General features: G+C 31.0%; 2 protein-coding genes, 1 long non-coding RNA gene and 2 pseudogenes across 4 annotated transcripts; 3 read left to right on the top strand and 2 right to left on the bottom strand.

Moving 5' to 3' along the window:
* Positions 1-527: 527 nt before the first annotated feature.
* Positions 528-1,568, bottom strand: LOC108819296 (glutathione S-transferase U25). The gene is made up of 2 exons (XM_018592305.2): positions 1,089-1,568; positions 528-1,007 (listed from the first exon to the last, which is right to left on the bottom strand). The coding sequence occupies exons 1-2, from the start codon at positions 1,401-1,403 to the stop codon at positions 663-665; spliced, it is 660 nt and encodes a 219-aa protein (XP_018447807.1). The 5' UTR covers positions 1,404-1,568; the 3' UTR covers positions 528-662.
* Positions 1,569-7,922: 6,354 nt separating this feature from the next.
* On the top strand, positions 7,923-9,142 carry LOC130503108 (uncharacterized). Its single transcript, XM_056997755.1, has one exon. It carries the CDS (start codon positions 7,995-7,997, stop codon positions 8,946-8,948), a length of 954 nt encoding a protein of 317 aa, XP_056853735.1. The 5' UTR covers positions 7,923-7,994; the 3' UTR covers positions 8,949-9,142.
* A 941-nt stretch (positions 9,143-10,083) lies between these two features.
* On the bottom strand, positions 10,084-11,280 carry LOC108821018 (uncharacterized). Of its 2 annotated transcripts, none has more exons than XR_001944450.2 (3): positions 11,129-11,280; positions 10,523-10,600; positions 10,084-10,393 (listed from the first exon to the last, which is right to left on the bottom strand). It is a non-coding gene; the product is annotated as an uncharacterized LOC108821018 (long non-coding RNA). The 2 variants fall into 2 exon arrangements; XR_001944449.2 differs by lacking the exon at positions 11,129-11,280 and adding an exon at positions 10,871-11,104.
* On the top strand, positions 10,279-18,161 carry LOC130503109 (uncharacterized; annotated as a pseudogene).
* A 1,789-nt stretch (positions 18,162-19,950) lies between these two features.
* LOC108821729 (F-box protein At4g35733-like) lies at positions 19,951-21,105 on the top strand (annotated as a pseudogene).
* Positions 21,106-22,881: the final 1,776 nt, after the last annotated feature.

Here is a 22,881-nt window from a genome sequence, read left to right as displayed (position 1 = left end):
TCTCTTTGTACAGGAGAAGAGGCAAGGGATACTGTAATCTCCATGTACTACCCTTTCAAAAGGAAAGATACCAAAGAATAATATTTTTCTCAAACACTAAGTAGGCAAGTGCAGAGTATTGTGACGTTTCAAGTGTCATTAGATTGCTAATCATCGAGAGCTAGCCTAAAGAGATGACAATGTTCAGCGGATCAATTAGGGAAGATTTACAAAGGACACGTGGTCAACAAGATAAACATAATAGTGTAGAGAGAGCTTCACTTTGCTGGTTTCATGAACACAGAGGGATAACTAAACTATGCAAAAGTGTGCAGAGATCCTCTTGTTATAAGGTTTTAACATATCAGATTTACTCTTTACAATAAAGATTTTTTTTTACATACACTAAAGACTTTTAAAAGGGTTCTTTTGGATTTGTAAATGTTATGAAGTCCATTTCCACCGATCAAATGCATCAATGCAGTGATCTATGTTCGCAATTCACAAGCAAATCAAAATCTTCTTCCCTTCTTTCCCCACCGAGCAAGAAAATTAAAACCATTGAAGCATTTCTCGTAATGAAACAAAGATGAGACATGCTCTTACTACCCAAACCACATCGCAGGTATGTATTATTATGATGGCTTGAAACATAGCAAAAACAAAACAGAATAATGACCGATCTACTCGACCCGTTTTTTCTTTTTTAGCTCAGGAATGAGCTCAGTAACCTTCTCTGAATCAGGAAGTGACTTAGCCACACTGTCTCTCTTCACACACCTTTTAGCCCAAGCAATAATTGTAGGGCACTCTGCTTCAATGCTAAAGTTCCCATACTTCTCAAAAGCGTCGAACCAGCCGTAGAATCCAATCAGGGCTATGTCCACATAACCAAATGTTTCGCCTCCAAAGTAAGTCCTGTCTCCAAGCTCGAACTCTACCGTCTTTAGCATCTCTATGAACTCCTTCTTCCCCGACTCTTGCTCCACACCTTTCGCTCCCCACATCAACTTCCCTAGACCGGGCAGCTAACCACATATTGTTAATTAAGTTATGCCAAATATTAACGTTTCTTACCTTTCGATCTTTATAATTTTTTTCTTTTTTACCATTTTGTCGATGAAATCTCCCCAAAACCTGGCATGAGCTCTTTGGTAAGGATCAGAAGGAAGGAGCGGGTACTCCATTGGCCAAGTCTCATCAATGTACTCGACCTGGATGAGAGATTCACAGACCGGTTTACCATTGTGAATGAGAACCGGTATTTTCTTATGAACCGGGTTCATCTCGAGGAGCAAGGCACTTTTATTACACAGATCTTGTTCTCTGTAATCGAATTTGATGTTTTTCTCCTCTAGAGCAATCCTCGTCCTCACTCCGAACATACTCGGCCAGTAATCCAGAAGAATCACCTCGTCCACCATTGTTGCTCTTTGATTAAGCTTACTGAGATATTTTCTTATCTGTTTGTTTTGTGTCTTGAAAGTGTATGGTGAAGAGAAGCAAAGTTACTGTGGTTTATAGTGGATATGCCCAACCAAGCAATATGCATGAGCCCAGTCATATGATCCAACACCAAACATAGCAGATATGTATTATTGTAACGTCAATTTTTTTTTTTGGTCAACATACAGTATTATTGTAACGTCAATATAATCATAATAATAGTCATTAATATAATCATAATAATTATATAATTATCGGTTTTACGTGATTTACGTTACTTTGTATGTGAAAAAAAAAAGAAGAGATAATTCAAATCTGTACCAGAGTACACTCTAAACATGTAATCTAGATTCGTATCATAATATACGTCATACTTCATTACGAATTTTATATAATCAGGAAAATTTTATTAATATATCTAAAAATTGTACACGTTGATATACCAAAATCACTTTCTTTCGTCATCCATTGTATCAAAAGTGCCTTCACTTAAATATTTATATACATATCTAATCTATTAATTTAGAGTCCTGTTTTTTATCTACTTATAAATGTTATCACTTAAGTTTTGGACTTATTCATATTTCATTAGAAATAAATATAACAGTTCCTATAATTCAGTTACATATATACATTCCTAATAATTGGTTACACAATATATGCCGTCGGTATTATATTCTTTCCTAATAGACTAACTGACTTATACTAATCTGTTATGTACCAAACCAAAATAATTTCAGTATGTCGTGTGGATAAACAAAAAATAGTCACCATAAATTGTTTAAAATGAGGATGTGTTATGTTGACTACTTTCATAATTTATTTTCTATAGTATAGATTGGATATATGCATTATTACATTTTGTAAACCAACATCCACCGAAAAGTCTTCCCAAAAATAAAACTTTCTATATAAATATTAGCTGATATTAGTTTATAATAATTGTGAAAATATGATATTCACATATTTAGAGAAATTTATATGTTACATAGTCATTTTCAACTACATAAGGTATAATTGATATGTGATTAATTATTAGATTAGATTTGTTCCATCCTTGGAGAAAACGTATTCTAAAAGTTTATTTCATTTGTTAGTTAATTGGTATAATCACAGCGGTTACGGATGTGGTTGTGGATGTTTACAAATGTGGATGGTTGCGGCTTTAAATAGTATTAAGATATTTGTACGACTAATACAACAATTAGAACTTGATGCCTCAGCAAGATACTTATGACCGATTTACCATCAAATACATCAGTGATTAAATAATACATTGAAAATATTTACATTTTATATAATTATAAAAATATTTTTAGTCATAATCATCAATGTAAATTTTCTTAAAACTAATTTACATCTAAAATGTATATCTACAGGCAAATTACAAATTTAAAAATAAGTTTCGTATAAAATATATTTCACGTATAAAAAAGGTCGATATATAAATGTTGACGTTTTAGTCATAATCATCAATATAATTTTAAAAAAATAATTTACATCTAAAATGTATATCTACAGGTAAATTACAAATTTAAAAATCAGTTTCATATAAAAATATATTTCACATATAAAAAGGTATATATTTAAATGAGATAGACACTAACTCCAACATAATTTTTCAAAAAGAAAATTTAAAATTCTACAAATACATGAACAAATGTCTGTAAAAATGTTAATATTCATAAACAAATAAAGGAACTTATCCGCGTTTCAACGCGGGTAGAATTCTAGTTGTAATTACATTCTAATACCACTCCTAATTTTACTCTTAAAAAATAATAAATTTTAATAAATGAATTTACAAAACACATAATAAATATTAGTTTCCTTAAAAATCTTAGATGTTTTCCTAATATTTCTCTAACCTAAAATATTGGAATCTTTCATTTACTAAAAAATATAAAATCTAAAAGAAAAAATTGTGACAATCTATCTATCTATATTATTAAAACTGAAGTACAAAATGAGATTGTTTGGAAACATGTTTACTAGAGTTAATGAAAAGTGTTTGGACATAAGGACAGTTATTGTTATTTAACCAAAGTCAAAATCAATAATTTGAAATAATTATGGTTGACTTATTCTGTTTGTGCGCTAACCAAATTGTAAAACTAACCGAACAATTAAATTAACTGAACTTGCTTGATCCCTAAAAATATCATAAAAATATAAAGCATTTGAACTGACTGGCTATAATCTCGGTTGCAATATATACAAAATATATCTATTTTATTAGAACTCAAGTACAAAATCGGAGTATTTGAAAATTTAAATTAAAGGATTAAAAAAATTTGGAGTATTTGGCTATAGGTGTAAAATTGGTTAACGAAATTTGCTAACTTTTAGGTTGTTTGGCGATTGTTATAATTAAAAAAGATCAACAAAATATTAATAAATTGAATATTACCTTCTCTTTGTGTCAATTCTTTCTTCCCAAATAAAATCCATGACCAAATTAAATATGCTTTCCCTTAATGCAACCAATTATTTAGCAAGATATTTAGAAAATATCTAATATTTGAATACCACATATTTCGATCCCCTATCCATTTTGCACAATAAAACTGTTTAGGAAGATATTCTCATTATACGAAATATACGAAAATGAATTAATCTAATTATCTAAAAATATAATTTGTCTAAAATAATCATAAAACAAAATTTAAAATTTATATATATATTTCAAATCAAAATAATAATTTAAAGTTGATTTATATCAAAAATGATTTAAAATATACATATATTCAAAAATTTATTTTTACTAAAATATTTTCCAATAACCATTATTAAAAATGTTTTCAAAATATGTGATTATTGAAAATATAATATTTGTGATTATTTATATGATAATACGTATAAAATACTATTAATCATATGTTTGATGTGTTATAAAGGAAAAATAGATTGTAAATTAGAGGTGGGCGTTCGGATACCCATTCGGGTTCAGTTTAGGTCTGTTTGGGTTTCGAGTTTCACGGGTCAAAGATTTCAGTTCCATTCGGATATTTCTAAATTTTGGTTCAGATTCGATTCAGACTTTGCGGATTTGTTCAGGTTTGGATAACCCATTTAAATTCATTATATACTTTAAATTTCTCAAAATATATAAACAAAATAATATATTACATATAAATTTGAATAACATATATCAGAATACCTGAATTTAACATATAAACTGGTTTGATTTAAATATTTGGATAGATAATCAATAATTATGTTAAATATTTTCTTTCGTGATTTGAGTATACTTTAACTATTTTAGATATTTATATTTGACTATTTATATATATTTTCAATTGTTTAAACCAACTTATAAGTACCATATATATTCTGGATATTTTTATGTACATTATATCTAAAAAATAATATATATAGATAAGTGTCTATATATATATATATATATATATATATCTCTATTTCGAAACATTCAGATATCTGAAATACTTCGAATCGGATCAGATTCGGTTTCAGTTCTCTAAATACCAAAATTTTGATATTTAATCAATTTCGGTTCGGGTTTTGTTCTTTTTTTGGATCGGGATCGGTTCGACTTTTAGATTCGGATTTTTTACCCAACTCTTATATTGACATGAAAAACAACATGTTTTATAAAAAATATTCAGGTATCTGAAATACTTTGGTTCGGATCGGATTCGGTTTCAGTTCTCTAAATACCAAAATTTTGATATTTAATCAATTTTGGTTCGGGTTTTGTTTTTTGGATCGGTTTCGGTTTGACTTTTAGATTCGGATTTTTTACCCAACTCTAATATTGACATGAAAAACAACATGTTTTATAAAAATATACACCCGCACGGGCGTGCGGGTCAAAATCTAGTGGTATATTATAGGATATGTTTTCCAAGATATAAGATTTTTTTGTCAACCGTATATTGATTTTTGGAGTGATTTTTATACCATGAGTATGTTTGAAATATATGTTTTCCAAAATAGTGATTCAAATAAAAATTAAAATGTTAATCGTTTATCAAAATATTTAGAAGTATGTATCTTCTCTATTAAAAAGAAGTCATAACATTTTTCATGTGTGGTATTTTTAATTACACCATCTTCTAGAAAGTTTACCAAATTACATAAGTTAATCATCATATCTTTTAATATTTTAATATTTTATTTAAAATATAAATAAATATTGTTTAAGAAAATTCTAAGAAAATATTGTTTATGTAAAATAGTATTGTTACATAATACTCTCAAAATATTTTTTACCGAATTAAAATATGTATAAAATTAATTGTAATGACATTATAAGCCACATAAATATAGACATTTAAAGTTATATAATACATATAAATTACATTAATTTAGTAATAATTTTTTATATAAACTAAAATGTTATAGTATAAGAAAACCCGCACGAATGTGCGGGTCAAGATCTAGTCTATACTATTAAAACATAAACATTCTAAAAAATCTACTTATGCAAAGTTGTTTGGACTCTTTCATTTAATCCATGATTTTTTGGTTTACCTATTATTTTGCCTAATATCTATATTACCATAAATTATTCTAACAATAATTTATTCTCCTTTAGTCCATTAATGTCGCAGTTGTTATAGTATATGCATATTAAATCATACGTGTTTTATAGACGACCTATATATTAATGTTCCATATTGGCTTATAGTTTTCAATTATAACTTTGATAATGCAGAGAAGAAATGTCTTATACAAGAGGATGTATATATGAGAAACTGTGGTTTGTGTAACTTATAATACTAGTTTGAAATAAATTAAAAACATCTTTAGATTGAACTACCAATTATCAATACATATATTCTAAAGACGAAAATGAATGGAAAATGGACTGAAATGAATAGGTATTATATAATATCATGGTAGGTCTATATAATATTGTTTTCTTAATAAGACCAAATTATTATTATTATTTATCAATTTATTAAAGTGATCATGCTTGGTATATTACACATTTTGGATTCTGATTTGATCAAAATTGGATAACTATAGTATAGTTATTTGGCGAAATTTAATGTTCACCATCGTGTAGAGTTTTAAAAAATCTTAGAAAATCTGTTTTATAACTGCTAAAGGTTGAAGATATTTTAAATGCCTTTTTGAATATAAGTGATATTGATTTTGTGCTGATTTGGATGCTATTCAAATACATTAATATGATAATAGTCAAATTATAATACAAATACTTCATAAATAAATAAATAAAGTATTTTAAAACATTTTATTACATATAAATTAAATTAATTACTTAATAATAAGCAAGATATGATATTATTAATCGAAAACCCAAACAAATACCAAAAATATTGCAATACTTAAAAGACCCAAAATTTTATTTGAGATCTGATCTAAAGAACCGAAATGCTAAATTTTATTTTTTCTTGAATACCCAAAATAGTGTTTAAAAATTGAAATTTTATTTCAAACCCGAAACTAAAATCGAAAATCTGAATCCAAAACTTAAGAAGTATTTATAATACCAAAAACATATTTAAAATACTTATATATACATAATATACACAAAAAAACATTTCAGGAGTACTCAGTCATATCTCAGGGAGGATACTGACTCGAAAAGAGACCTACGGGTCCAAAAAACGAATATGTAATTTGCTCTGGATCTAAACCCAAACCGCACCTATATTTCCAAGTCGATTGCAGTTTAGTTTTAGAGGTGTGGTAAAATGTTCGTGTACATAAAAGTATACATACAAAATCATAATTGTAAATAAATTCTCCTTTTGATATAAAATGGCTTTGTAACATAATAATGTACAACACTTTCAATACTAATTCACAAATTTTGTATACAATCCAAAAAATAACCCGCGCTTTTTAAGCGCGGATCAAAATCTAGTTAATTCTTAAAGAGAAACTACAGATTCTCAAATACAAACCAAAAGGCCTAAAGACTCTAAACCTGATCAATGGAAAACCTAATGATGTGGACACACCTAAAATCATGGTAACATAATTGGTGGTGAAGTGTGACGGTGTTATCTAAGGGAGGAAGGATCGTCCATTGCGTGGGGACCAAAGCATCCATGCAATAGCATATCCACATTACATATCATATAAATAATGTAACAAAATCTTTCAAAGATCTTTCTTTCAAATAGAAATTCAATCGAGAATGAGGTACCCCACACATACAAAATAAATAAATAACATTATATTTTGTAACCTTCAAAAGATAAAAAAAAATCCAACGATGATAAAAATTAATTAAATAATGACATTAATATTAAAGAATCGTAAATGGACGGTGGCTTGGGTACATGAAAAGAGGAGTAAAAAAGTTTCGGTTTTAGTAAACGAAACCGAAACATCGAACTTCGACAAGGATTCAACTAAAATTCAAACAAATAGCATTTAATGAGTCTTACGTGTTCTGGTCCTCCTTAGTGAAGTACCCATACTCACTTCACATGGTCTTCACTTCTTCGTATAATTAGATAGGCCCTACCTCATTGACATTTATGTCACTGAAGATGTGTATTTATATAAACCCTACTAAAGGACCAAACAAGCATAACTCGAAAACCCTATTTTGATCATCATTACTTGATATGTATGTGTCTTTATTGTCTCCGAGACTTCACAAAGCATACAAAGCTAGATGTGTTAGCTTACCGGTTCGGCTGCATCCAAGTGTCAGGAGGATTCAAGAAGTGGTCTCCAGGGTTAGAGCTTTGGGGTCATCTTCGTTGGAGTCGAGGACGATGGTCCGTGACGGTCTCTCTGGTCTCACAGAGATTTATAGATGTTTAAGTGAAGATCTCTTCAAGTCTTCCTCTGAAACGCAACAAGCTCTTCTTAATAGTGGCTTGATGGATGAGCTTCTTGAAGTGTCGTCGAAGTACTTAGAGGTTTGTGGAGGAGCTAAAGACGGTGCGTCGAGGATCAAAAAGAGTGTTGTTGAGCTTCAGTCAGCTTTAAGAAGGAGCAAGAAGGGAGGTGATTTTAGCCTCGAGGGGGAGGTTGATGCTTACCTGGCGTCGCGTAAAGAGATCAAGAAGGAGATCAAGAAGTATATGGTGATGTCGAAAGAGACAGACGCGTGTTTAGAGAGTAGTGTTTGGTGTGGTGGTGATGATCAAGACATGAGTGCTTTGGCTAAAGTGATGCAAGAAACAAGTGCAATCACTTGTTTGGTCTTACGCACGGTATTGTCGTTCTTGACCTCGCCAAAAGGATTAAAGAATCATAATCAACACAAAGGTTGGGGGATTGTTATGAAGCTTGTGAAGAAAGGAACAGATCATCATCATGAGAAAGACTTTTCTTGCCTCGAGCTTGAAGCTATGGAAGCTGAGCTTGTGAAGCTCGTTGTGATGACGACAAGGGAAGATCAAGAAGAGGAGAAAGAGATTAGTGAGGAAGTAAGTGAGATGATTCAGTGTGCAGTGGTTAGATCGAAAGATGTGGAGGCAGCCATGGAAGAGCTGGAAGAGGGACTGGAAGGACTGTTCAAGGTGATGATACAAGCTAGAGTGTCTCTTCTTAACATCCTATCCACTTGAATAAAATAGTACCGTAATCGAGCTTCTTGCTCTTGACCAGATCAGGTCGTTTTACAATCTTGGTTTGGTATTTGTTTTCCTTGTGTGTTGAAAAGAGAGTTTAGACATGCATCCATGTATTAGAGGATGTGTGTTGTTGTAACTTTGTAAACTCGTTCATGTGTGAACAACTCTTGTAAAGTTTTAAATATCTACTAGATTTTGACCCGCGCTTTTGAAGCGCGGAATATTTTACGATGAAAAATTTCACTAATAAGTTAACAAATATTTTGGTAATTTTTAAAGAGTGTGTATTTAAAATATTTTTGCTTCAAATCAGTGTTTTTAAATTCAACCCGATTGTGACAATACCGGTTAATCCGGAGATCTGACAATTCAATTTATGTTTTCAAAATATTCATATTAAAAAATCACTAAAACCCGAAACTAACCGATTGAACTGATGGATGACCGATATGTAATCTAATTGGATTTAAATTGTAATAGTTTCATAATTTGTAATCTTATAATCCAAATTTTAAAGTTCATTATTTGGCAATTTATGAAATTATGACGTTTCTACAAAAATTTAAAGAGAAAATGATAGATATAAAATAACTAAGATTACTTATTGTATTGTTTGGAAACATTGATAGTAGTATAAAAATATATTGTTTGGAAACATTGATAGTAGTATAAAGAAATAAATATATTGTTTGGAAACATGGATAGTAGTATAAAGAAAGAAACATTAGTGATTTAATGTATGTTTAACTATAAAATATAAAAGTGTATTTAATTTAAAAACTTACAAAATAAATGGTAGGTCCAACATAATATTTCTGTTTTAATAAGATAGATAATTTTACCGCTTCGGAAGAGGAATGTAAAGATAGACGAATGCTGATCACTAATTTTGAATGTTTAGTATAGGATATTTAGTATTTTTCATAAAAAGCAATTTAATTATGGCAGAATCGTTTAAATAATCAAAAGTGATAGAAAGTGATTTTAAAATTTATAGTCACCAGTGGACCCGCATTAATAAGAACATCTTTAGTCAAGCTAAGAAGAGAATCCGTCTTCACATAAAAGATTTTGTTTGGATATCTCAAAGATAAGAGAAAGGAACAGAGAACGGTTAATAAGATAAGAATCCATAAAATATTCTTATATTTCAAAGATTTATTCTTCTTAGTTTATCACACATAATTTCTTACAAATACTTTTTTTTTAATCAGAAGTTGATCATACAATTTATTCATGAGTTGATGGAGGAGTAGGACAATCGCAATAACAACCGGTACCAAAACAAAACTCTTTGCAGTCTGGTGTACAAAAATCAAACCCCCCTCTTAGTGGCTTAACCGTCGGCAATGAAGCTTCGACATCAACCAAGGGCCGAGAAGTTTCTTCGTGTAACATGCGTTTGGCCCCAACACTCTGGACTGTTACAGACACCATCACTATACAACACATGCGTTAACAAACGTAAGCAACACAATCTAATTGTTTTCTATCATTAACTTAGAGATAAATCTTTTGATTTGTTTTTGCATATTATATAAAATAAACAAATATAACTTTAAACGTACCAGTCAAAGCTAAAAGGAGGATGAAAGCAGACTTGAATGAAAATTTCTCCATCAGCTTCTTTTTTGTCTCCTGATAATCTTCTTGGAAAAATACAAAGACAAATGAGAATAGATTTATATTCTGGATCTGGACAATGTATATTTATACAATAGAGAACTCAGGCCCGGCTTCGATAAATTGTAGGCTCTTGGCTAAAATATATTTTCCTCAGAATTATACTCATTTCTTTAAATATACAAATGAGGATTCTAACCTATATGATTCTTAATAAACTAGGACTAAGACTAACTTTTAAGAGAAAAATTCAAAAAAAAAAAAAAAAAAGAAGATCATGTGTGCATGTGCACCTTGAGCACATCTCAAGAGCCGGCACTGAAAGAAGTGCGGTAATGTTGAATTGAGTTTGGTCGGTTTAGATAAAAAGAGACGAATTCGATGGTCGATTATTTCAAAACGTTTTTATTAGTTAGAGGAGAGTAAGATTACAGAGTATGTTTAGACCAAAAAAAAAATACAGAGTATGTGAACAAAAAGAGAAATAAAGTGGCATTATCGGAATTAGGCGGAAAAATATAAGTTGGTGAAAAAGAGTAAAGTAAGTAAACCTTAATTCTTAGCCGTCAGTTTCTATGTGTTCAAGTCTATATCTCTTTTACTTGTTGCTTTTATCTTCCTTTTATACACAAACTCTCTCATTTCCTTGTCCTAAAGAGTTAGATTAGGCTTAACGGGCTGAGTGATTGGGCCAAATCTCCGGTCATTGCTTTGGTCGCCGAACTATAAAGCCGAGCTGGCATGCCGAACACGTGGAGCCTAAGTTGTAGTGACAAACCATCGAGCCAACTCTCATGACGCAGAGTTAAGTCGGATTGATTCGATTTAGTGGACTGAGTTCTTTGTTTAATGACACTTGTTGAGAGATGTAATCCATCTTTATTTATGCAAGTAAATAAATGTTATCTTTGAGCATAAAAATAAAATCTCGAAAGAGATCATCTATCTAAACTATCCCCTAAACTATATTTGAGAAGTGATTTTTTTAATTTTGCTTACATGTCATCTCTACAAAGACTCTCACCAAAAAAAATATGACATGGCACACTTTAATAGATGACATAGCTTGTGAATAAGATGACATGGCTTGTGAATACCTAAAACCCTAAAATATATATATATATATATATGTATATACCAGTCTTATATAAAACGTATTACATCTTTTTAACATAGTTTAACACCATGTCTCACACACGTAAAAAAAAATCTTCTTCTCTTTTCACCAATACTGATTCAGTTGAGGAAAAACTCAAACCCCGCAGGTTCCGGTTGATGATGATCAAGAATATATCGAAGCTATTAAAGAAGCAAGTTTTTGGTGTTCAGCAAAGTGTCTTCGTCAACTGTTTTGTACAATGTTGCTTTGGAATAGTACCATAACTCCAGGAAACATATGGAATGCTACATGAAAAATACTATCAACAGATATATTATGCAGCGAAAGGAAAAAAAAGGGACAATCCGAGTAAGATCTTTTTTTGCTATCACCGTTTTTGCAACAGATATATTATGCTATCTCAATTAAAATTTGATTCTTTTCTTTCAGATTTAAATTTCTTCTTTTTTTTTTTGACAACAATAAACTACTCTATCGTTATTCCACCGATTCGGAAAGCCAAACCGGAGGAATCGAGTCGACATATAACCGGAGGGATCGATTCAGATTTAAATTTCTCAGACGGTCAAATTAAGAGTTTAGCTTTGGCGGAGATCGAATCACTCATGCCTATTAATGGAAGCTCCTTGACCATATTTAAGATTTGAGATTGCTTAATTTCCTTCTATTGTTAAACGGTGGCTTTTATTGCAATTGTATTTACCTTTTATGTTGTAATTTATTGGTATTAATTTAAATTATGTTCCTTGGTCTTTTAAACTACAAATTCAAGAACTTTGAAATATATTATTACGTGCACATGAGTTACGTCTGGTGAAACAGTGTGTGTGTTTTTTTGACACATGCAGGTCTCTACCTAACCATGCATATATTCAATTATTAAACAATCTCACCGGTTAAAACTTTTATTGGAATATACATGCATGTATTCAATAGCTTACAAATTACAAAGTCAATAAAATTAATATTAATAATTTTGGTATGGATATGCATAAATCGATTACACATGTACATGACTTTTACATATTTAAATTGGAATATGAATCCTTACGTCAGTGACTTCCAATATTTCTTAGAGATTTAATTTTTTCTTTTTCACAAAAGGAAAAAACTAACTATGGAGAATATATGATTCTCACATGAATTTGACCTATTATGCTATATATACAAATTTTACTAATCTTTTTTGTAAAGAATATAAATTTTACTATTTTCCCTCAATTGTTTATATATATGTATTTCTCATTAATAGATAAACACAAAAGGAAAAAGATAACTATGGAGAATATATGATTCTCACATCAGTTTGACCTATTATGCTATATGTATATATTAAAAAAATTGGGAAACAATAAAAACAGAAAAAGGAAAAGGACTATAGAGAATATATGATTATCAAGTCAATTTCACCTATTATGCTATATTTATTTACTTGCATTAATCAAGATTTTGCCAACTATAGAGTTTGTGTCCTCCAAGTTCGTGACTTGCATGTCACGCAAATGTTACGTCGGTAACTTCTTAGAGATGTAATTTTAATTTTTTCACTCAATTGTTTTGTATATTTTTCATTAATAGATAAACACAAAAGGAAAAAAGATAACTATGGAAATATATAATTTCACGTCAATTTGACCTATTATTATGCTATATTATATATATATATATATATATATATATATATTAGATTTGCTCAAGTTTTACAAAGTTTATTGCAATGTCGATTAGATCTAAAAAAAAACAATGAATGTCGTGTACAAAGAAATCTTTCAAAACATTGACTAAGTTTTAGCTTTTGTTTTCAAGGCGTAATGGTCACTTTTTGGTTTAATACATTGGGATCTTTTATATTTTAGAAACTGAACGTGGTGTTAATGATCATTATAGTATTTGAGGCTACTTTGTATTCTGGAAACTGTGATGATTTTAAGAATGAACTTGATTTAATAGAGCATGGGTAATAAGAAAAAGATCGATTAACGTTTCAAAATGCATCCTGCTGAAGCTTTAACGCTTCGGGCATTTTAACCACTGCTGAATCTCATTCTCAAGCATTTTCTTCTCTCCAGATTTAACGTGCACTTTATACATATAACTCTACTTTCATAACAAAATTTATATATGTTATAAATAAATAGTTATTTTACATAATAAACATATAAATACTAAAAAAATTAACTATACCCGCGCATCAGCGCGGGTGGATCACCTAGTTAAAATTAAAGGGAAGTACAAATAGTATGTACCCGTTAAAATTGCACAAAAATTACAATAGAATACCACTGGTATTAAAACACTGTGTTTTGTATTTAAATTGAACCAAACTTAATTTTAATAAACCGACACGTTGAACTTAAACCATTAAATTTGTTGTCATAATTAACAAAACCATTTCAAGGCTTAAGGCATACGTTCTAAAAAAAATTATACCGAAAATAATATCTAATTATTAAACCATTACTATATCATACAATAACAGGCCAATAATTAAACATAATCATTTCTAAACCATCACATTAATCATTTCTAAATACATGTTTCCATATCGTACTATAACATTATTCCTCTGTTATGATATTGTTCTTGCTATTATAACTTTGTTCATCTTCGTGTACCTTTTACATACATCATGCAAAAAAAAAATAACGGTTTATGTTATTAATAAAAATTAAAAATCCATCATATCAGTTTTAAAATATGCAAATGGACTAATCTAATTACCTAAAAACATTGTTTTGTCTAAAATAATAATAAAATAAAATTCAAATTTTATATACATATTTCAAATCAAAATAATAATTTAAAGTTGATTTATATCAAAACATTTATTTAAAATATGCATATATTTCAAAAATTTATTTTTACTAAAATATTTTTCAGTAACCATTATTAAAAAAATGTTTTCAATATATATAAAAAATACAACAAAAGATTAATTTCTTATACCAACTTAAATTATGGTTTTTATATTTCACATTAAACTTAAAGAATATAATATATATGATTATTTATAAGACAATACATATAAAATATAATTAATTATATGATTATTTATATAATGGACCAATACAATTAATTATATGATGATATATATGATACATAAAAGTGACTAGGGCTGGGCGTTCATGTATCAATTCTGGTTTGTTTTGAATTTGTTTGGGTTTCGGATTTCCGGAGTCAAAGATTTCAGCCCGTTCTTATATTTCTAAATTTCAGTTCGAATTATGACTAGGGTTGGACGTTCAGGTATCTATTCGGGGTTCGTTTCGAATCTGTTTGAGTTTTGGGTTTCCAGAGTCAAATATTTCAGTCTCATTCAGATATTTCTAAATTTCAGTTCGGATTATATTCGGATCTTTGCGGGTTCAGTTCGGGTTCGGATAACTCATTTAAATTATTTTTTAAATTTATTATATATTTTGAATTTCTTAAAATCTATAAATAAAATAATATATTGTATATAAATCTGAATAGCATATGTCAGAATATTTAAACTTAACATATAAATTGGTTTGGTTTAAATTTTGGATCAAAAATCAATAATTATTTTAAATATTTTTGCTGTTTTAAGTGTACTTCCACTATATTAGATATTTATATTTGACTGTTTTATATATTTTCAAGTATTTAAACCAACCTAAAAGTATCATATATATTCTGGATGTTTTTATATACATTGAAACTAAAAATAATTAATATATATATATATTATATAAGTATATAAATCTTTTTCGGATATATTTTAATATCCAAAATACTTTGGTTCGAATTGGTTATGCTTTCGGTTGTCTAAATATCAAAATTTTGAATAATTTAGATATTTAATCAATTTTGGTTCAGGTTTGGTATTACTTTTTCGGATCGTGATCGGTTCGACTCTTCAGATTTGAATTTTTTATCCAGCTTTGATATTGACATAAGAAATAAATAGCAATATATTTCTGAAATATACACCCGTATGGACAATATATTTCTGAAATATATATCCCACGGACGTGCGGATCAAAATCTAGTAGACTTATAGTCAAGCAATCCATAATTTCTTAAAATAAAGATTTGTATGGAAGATCTTGAAAAATATTAATAGCCCACGAGAAAAGTCAGCCCATTACATTAAGCCCATTGTATAATCAGTAAAAGTAATCACTGATTAGTCTTTGCTGGTGTTCAAAAAAAAAAAAAGTCTTTGCTTTTGGTGGGAGATGAATGAGTGACGCGTGTCTAAAGACATAACGGCTATATTTAGACAAGGTCAAAGGTAGTCGGCCCGGCTGTGAGTTCTGTGGACCCAAAAGAGCGTTACTTTCTTATTATCATTGTACCGTTACAACACTCACACACCACTAAACTTTCTCCTGCTTTTTCTTCTTCTTCTTCTTCTTCTTGTTCAGTAATCGTGCTTCTGTGTCAGAGACGCGGTGGTGGTAAGAAAATGACGGCGGCCGGAGTAGCATCGGAGAAGACGAAGAAGCTATTGAAGTTCAGTCTTTCTCTCTTCCGTCGCGGCTTTAACTCCTCCAAATGGTAACTCAACTCATGTCGATCAATTTATACATTATTAAAAGAGATTGATGAGTTCAGTTATGATTAACCTTGTTTTGTCTGGGAATTAAAAATAAAATAAAAGCAAAACGGCGGCGAAGATGGCTGTAGCTCGAATAAAGCTTCTGAGGAACAAGAGACAAGTTGTGGTGAAGCAAATGAGACGTGACATTGCCCTTCTTCTTTCAGTCCGGTCAAGATGCCACTGCTCGTATCAGAGTAAGTATAGCTTCACTTTCTCTAACTCTCTCTTACAAAAGTAATAATAATAATCTAATGATAATTTGGTCTTTTGATCAAATTCAGGTTGAGCATGTGATTAGGGAACAGAACATTCTTGCAGCAAACGAGATCATAGAGCTTTTCTGTGAACTCATTGTTTCAAGACTCACTATCATCACCAAACACAAGTATGTTTCAGTTTGTGTCTTTTTTACTTAAAACTCAATTAAACCTTTTTTTTCTTTTTACTTGTTTTTTTTAAAGGGAATGCCCTGTGGATCTCAAGGAAGGCATAGCTAGTTTGATTTTCGCTGCGCCTAGATGCTCAGAGATTCCGGAGCTTGGAGATCTGAAAGACATCTTTGAGAAGAAGTACGGTAGAGATTTTGTTTCTGCTGCTACTGAGTTGCGTCCTACCTGTGGGTTAACCGGATGGTAAATTAAGTAAAAGATCTCTTGTTTCTGGTTACTTTAACATGAATCTGGACTGACCTTTTTGACTCTTTGTGTGTGTGTGTGTGTGTGTGTGTGTAGTTGGTTGATAGGCTTTCGGTTATGCGCCCCTATGGAGAAGTCAAACTGAAAGTCATGAAGGAGATTGCAAAGGAGTTCCAGGTTGATTGGGATACTAAAGAGACAGAACAAGAACTTCTCAAACCTCAACAAGAAACCATTATTGTATGTGTGTGTCTTTTTTTTTTAAGTAGAATCAGAATTTCAAAAACATGTAATCTTTGTTTTGTAAATGAGCAGGATGGGCCACGTGCGTTTGTTTGCGCCTCAGCTTACCTGTAAAACGTGATTCTGATGATGAATCCATTGATCCTCCTACCAAAGCAGTGCCGAGGTAAAGACATGCATCTCTCCATCTTCTTGCTTCAACAGTGTCTCTAGATAAGGACTCATAATAACGAAGTCTTGTTATTGTTTTTTTTTTCAATACAGATGCACGAGTACGACCACGCGTTATCATGACACCGAGTCAGCGGCTGAAGCAGCAGCTGTATTAGCCAAGCAAGCGGTTGAAGCAGCACAAGCAGCAGCAGCCTTGTTAGCTAACAAGGATCATCCAGGAGGTTCAACAAGACAATCCAGAGATTCTGAAACAAGCTCCTACTACTACGCAGAGAACAGAGGAATCTGCAGAAGACATAGCTGCAACAATCCGTGTGTAAATGAATCTGATCACAGTGAAGAAGCAGCTAGGAGGAGACAGAGCTATAACAACTCTCCACCACTCCCTCCTCATCATCCTAGAACTTCTGAGATCCAGTTTGATGAGTCAGACTACGAGGAAGAGACAGAGACAGAAGACGGACCATTACAGAGTCGTGCTTCTTCCCTCCCACCAAGCCGAGCACCACCTCAGGCTCCTCAGTGTGATGAGTCGAGACGGGACTCAAGCGTTCACCCAAAACTGCCTGACTATGATAATTTGGCAGCACGTTTTGACGCAATCAGACACAGTAAAGGGCCACTGATCTGAAGCTGGAAACTTCATTTATATATAGAAAGAAAATCACGTTTTAGATTTATGCAATTATTGTGTTTATTACATTGGGTTTAGTCATTTTGTATGAAGAAGAAAGGATCATTATGTTTTTGTACTTAAAAATCACTGTGGAGACTGGAGAGTCATGCATTGCTCACCGGTTTCTGTAATAAATTTAGCATTAAGGAAAGTTGAGAACGAGAGGACAGTTCGTTTCAAGGTTTATCAGATGGACAACGAGCTGGTGGAATGGGTTTAGGTTAGTTCCTTGGGAGACAAGGCACTTATTATGGCTAACAGATAGTTGTTTTGCACTGACGGTGATAATCAAAAAGAGTTTCTATTGGAAGTAGGCATTGGCATTCGAGATCCCAATCGGTTTTGGTTTTTCGAATTTATCAAAATCAATCCGATTCAGGTAATATGAAAGTTTGATTCTAGAACGGTTTAGGTTCTATCAGGTTTAAGTCGAAGTTAATAAATATTCAAATAATTGGTACAATTCGATGTACTTTCCGGTTCGAATCTCAATCGATATTTCAATTTAAAAGTACATGTTTTTCATATTTTATAACTAAAACATAAATAAAATTGTTTCTTCGATTTTAAAATATATGATTTATACATATTTTGTAACCAAACATAAATAAAATCGATTCAAAAAAAAAAAAAAAAACAATATCAAACGTGATCATTCAAAATCAAACGAAAGGTAACCATAATTATTTGATAGAAAGAAAACCAAATAAATGAATGCATAAAACGAAGGCCCGCTATGCTAAGCCAAAAGCGAGAGAAACCCCATCCCTCTCTTTCCTTTTTACGCCCCCCTGCCGCCACACGAGAGGGACATGGGGGCGTAAAAGGGGATCCTATCAACTAGTTCCGACCTATGATAATAAGCTCATGGACTTTGGGTTTGAAGATGTGTCAAAACCTAAACCATAGATTCTACGAGTTTGAATAAAAATAATATATTTATATATATAAAATATTATTTAATGAAAACCAAATCAAAATCTAAAAACTTAAATCTTCAACTGCCATCTTCAACAATCAAATTTCATGCGGTATATAATTAATAATTATTTTAGATATCCAATAATATCTTAATATATTTTAAATACATACGAGGAATTGAGCTAATGTTGGTATAAGTTATTCTTTTGGTTTTGAATGTTTCACGTTCTATCGCAAATCTATTTAGGTTTGGTTTGATTTGAATAATATCAATAATCTGAATACCATAAAATAAGATCTTTCGGCATTTATGTCGGGTTCATATGTGTTTGGATTCATTTTTATTAGATCGGATTCGACCCGGATTTCGGGTTCACTTTATTTGCCCAATCCTAATTGAAAATATGGATGAAAATATTAAAAATCTCAAAAAAGCCAAACTAGAGAATAATAAAAATATATACAAACATTGAATAGAAAATACATAAAAATTAAATTGAAATTCTAGCATTAAGTATTTTTTTTTTGCTATCAACAGAACATTCTAAGTAATTGTATATTGATTTCTTAAACTTGTTTATGACCCATTAATAGAGTAAATTTTCAACTAAATACTATTAACTAACAACAAATATTTTCAAAATAAAGAACTCATTAAATCTATGGTCAAGTCAAAAGTGGAAGTTATTTGTAACAGAAATAATTTAGTAAATTTACAAAATAGTTAGGTTTACATTCAATGAAAAATCCAGATAGTTAAATTTTTTTGACTAGACCAGAAAATTAAACAACAAAATTCACGTATATGTAAGGTAAATACTTTGGGATCAAGGTATATATATATATATATATATATATATTTTAGTTGACTCAAAAGAAGGAAAATATTTTTTTCTTGACAGAAGTTTTGGAAAAAAAGGAAATATCTTTCATCAAAGACTTCTTTTTGCCATATCAGATTTAGAGTATCATATATATAAATAAACGTATCTTCACATTCTTCCAATCACTCATCTAACAAACAAAGGATATCAGAAAAGAATTAAAAAAAACGTAACAAATAGAAAAGAGAGATGAGTGATCAATCCGTCGAGTGGTCTGATCTACCCGAAGAACTAGTCGATGAAGTAGCCAGCCGCCTCTTCTCTAAGGTCGAGCTTCTCCGATCCCGCAGCCTCTGCAAAACCTGGCGTTTCTGCGTTTTCCATCCACAAACGTTACCCCAAACGCCAAAACCGCAACCCCGGACGTGTCCTTTCTCGTTACAGTAGTTATACAAAACCGTGTCGACTCTCTCCCGCGGCTTTCTTTCTGTCGTGTGTTTCTCTCGTCCTGTCGGAACAAAGGATGGCTGATCAACCCAAGATGTCTCCGACTCCGAAAACCCGTAAAAAAGCTACTGCACCCTCTCTCTCGTGTCCCTGTAGACTCCTCTTCCCACCAAACCCTAGATCTTTTGAAGTATACCGTCTCAGAGATTCATCAGTCTTACAACGTTTATAGATACTATGATTTCTCTAATAAACTCACATCTAACTTTTTCGCTAGAGTTGTCTTAGTGGACAATCTTGTTTTCGGGTGAAACGACAAGAAGGAGATCTGGTGGTGCAACAACGAAGAAGGTAATAAAACGATAAGAATAATGTTTGGACAAGGGTTTCAGATAAAGACGCTGAGTATTTCTCGGACATAATAGTCCACAAAGGTCAGATCTACGCCTTGGACGTAAACGGTGCGATATGGTGGATTAGTTTATCCGAGCTTAAGATTTTTCAGTACGGACCTTCGACTCCAATAGATTACTACGAGTATGATGATTGCAAAGACAAGAGGCTCATAGAGTATTGCGGAGAACTATGCATCATTCATCGTTTCCGTAAGAAGTTTCGCGTGCGCAGAGTTGATGTGGAGAGGACCGTTGGGTTAAGGTTATTAAGATGGATATGGAGTTGGTTGAATGGGTTGAGGTTAAGTCTCTGGGAGATAATGCTTTTGTCATGGCGACGGATAGTTGTTTAGCGGTTTTGGCGAGAGACTATTATGGATGTTGGAGAATGCTATATATTTTACAGAAGGTAAGGTTGTGAAGAATGTTAACTACGTGTTCAAGCTTGGTGATGGTAGTGTTACTAAGTCGGTAAAGACTTTCTTCTGAGAGTTGTTTTCGTATGTTTTTTCCTCCTTTCGTATGAGAATGTTTTTTTTCTTTTTTTTTTCTTTCGTATAATAATCTATTCTATTAATTCTTCAACATGTCCAATTGATAGTAAGTTATGTCCAATTTTTAAAAAATAAAGAAGCAATGTCTAACAGTATAATATCTAATTATACAATTCTAAAAACCCACTATCATCATCTATCGAAAACAGTTATGGTGAACTCCTTTTAAAAACAGTTTGTTTTACTGACCTATTTAAAAACAGTTACTATTATATAAATTGCTTTTTTTCATATTTATAAAAGAACGTGGTTGATATTAACGTAATACTTACAATAATTTGATATAAACCATATTACTTTTATGTAACTCCTTGGAAGTGGTTGATATTACTTTTACGTAACATAACTCACTACAATATTTGATATAAACATAGATGGTTGAGTATTATGACAATAAGTAGTTATGATGTACATTCGCAAATCCTAGAGAAAAAATTAGATATTCAGAGATATAATTAGTTATAGTCTGGATTTTATAAAAATTATATTTCTTAAAAAAATATAAAACATATTCGTCCTTTAAGGACGAATCATAAATTTGTCTCAACTATTTGAAAAAATCAATTTACGAATGCGAGTTATGAGTATTTTACTCGGACGGGTGCGGATTAGTAGATTTTGGATTGTGGGTATCCGCCGACCCGAAAAGTATTTAAAAAAATGTAAACACTTTTTTAAAAATATGGTAATTAAAAAAATAATTTAAATTATTAAAATATATATTTTTATTAGAAATATAATAACTAAATTTAAATAATTAATTAAAAAATTATAATCCGCGGATAGCCGCAAAATTAAATGCGGCGGGTGCCGTATAAATTATTTGTTTGTAAGTTGTGTGGGTCATATTTCTTTACCAAAAAAATTGAAATCCGCGGGTTGGCAGGTTCGACCGACAATATATCGGATCAATTTTTAAATTGCTATTATTTAATAAAATATATTTTGATTAAGTTATACACAATATGATTACAAAGAAAAAATAAAAATATAATCACAAAAAATACAAAAATGAGAATTAAATTAAAATAAAAAATATACCCGCCCTTTAAAGGGCGGGTCAGAATCTAGTGTTGTTGTTTAAATCTCAAATCCTTGTGTTTTGTCAATGAGAATGTTCTTGTTGATGATATCAAACAATGCCTGCAGTTTACTTCCGCAATTGAACAAAAAAATTTGATTTTTGGTTCGGTTCGATAATCGATTAATTTAATTTCTTAAAATTTATTTTTACCAAATTATGTCAATTAATTCAACCGAAATTCTAAAACGAAACTAACCAAAATTTTATTCAATTTTAAACTAAAATTTTAACCAAACTAACCATGAAACCAAAAACTAAAACAATTCTATTGAAACTGAAAACCGAACCGAATAAAAAAAATTCGATTAACTTTCGACCGATATGAAATAAACCGAATTCTAAACTAACGGACCAACTAAGAGAAGAAATAACCGAATGTCATAAAACTTTCATGTCGTTTTCATATGATTTACACGACGTGGTGTTCATTGATAACGCTATTAAACGACGCAACAGGTTTCCCACCCGGCACCCGCCATATCATATCGATTGGGCAATTTAAAACCAGAATCGAACCGGGTGTGAACATTTGTCTCAGGATAGTTTCGTCTATTGCGACCGGTTAACTAATTAATAGTCCGGTTGGTTTGGTTAGCGCAGTATTAAAACGACACCGTTTTGGGGTCATCACTTTCCCGTATTCGTCGTCTTTAAGGAAGCGTCG

Source organism: Raphanus sativus, unplaced genomic scaffold, assembly GCF_000801105.2.
Source record: "Raphanus sativus cultivar WK10039 unplaced genomic scaffold, ASM80110v3 Scaffold0803, whole genome shotgun sequence".
NCBI classification, from domain to species: domain Eukaryota; kingdom Viridiplantae; phylum Streptophyta; class Magnoliopsida; order Brassicales; family Brassicaceae; genus Raphanus; species Raphanus sativus.
The sequence above is the reverse complement of the archived record's forward strand: the minus strand, read 5'-3'. Positions and strand labels throughout refer to the sequence as shown.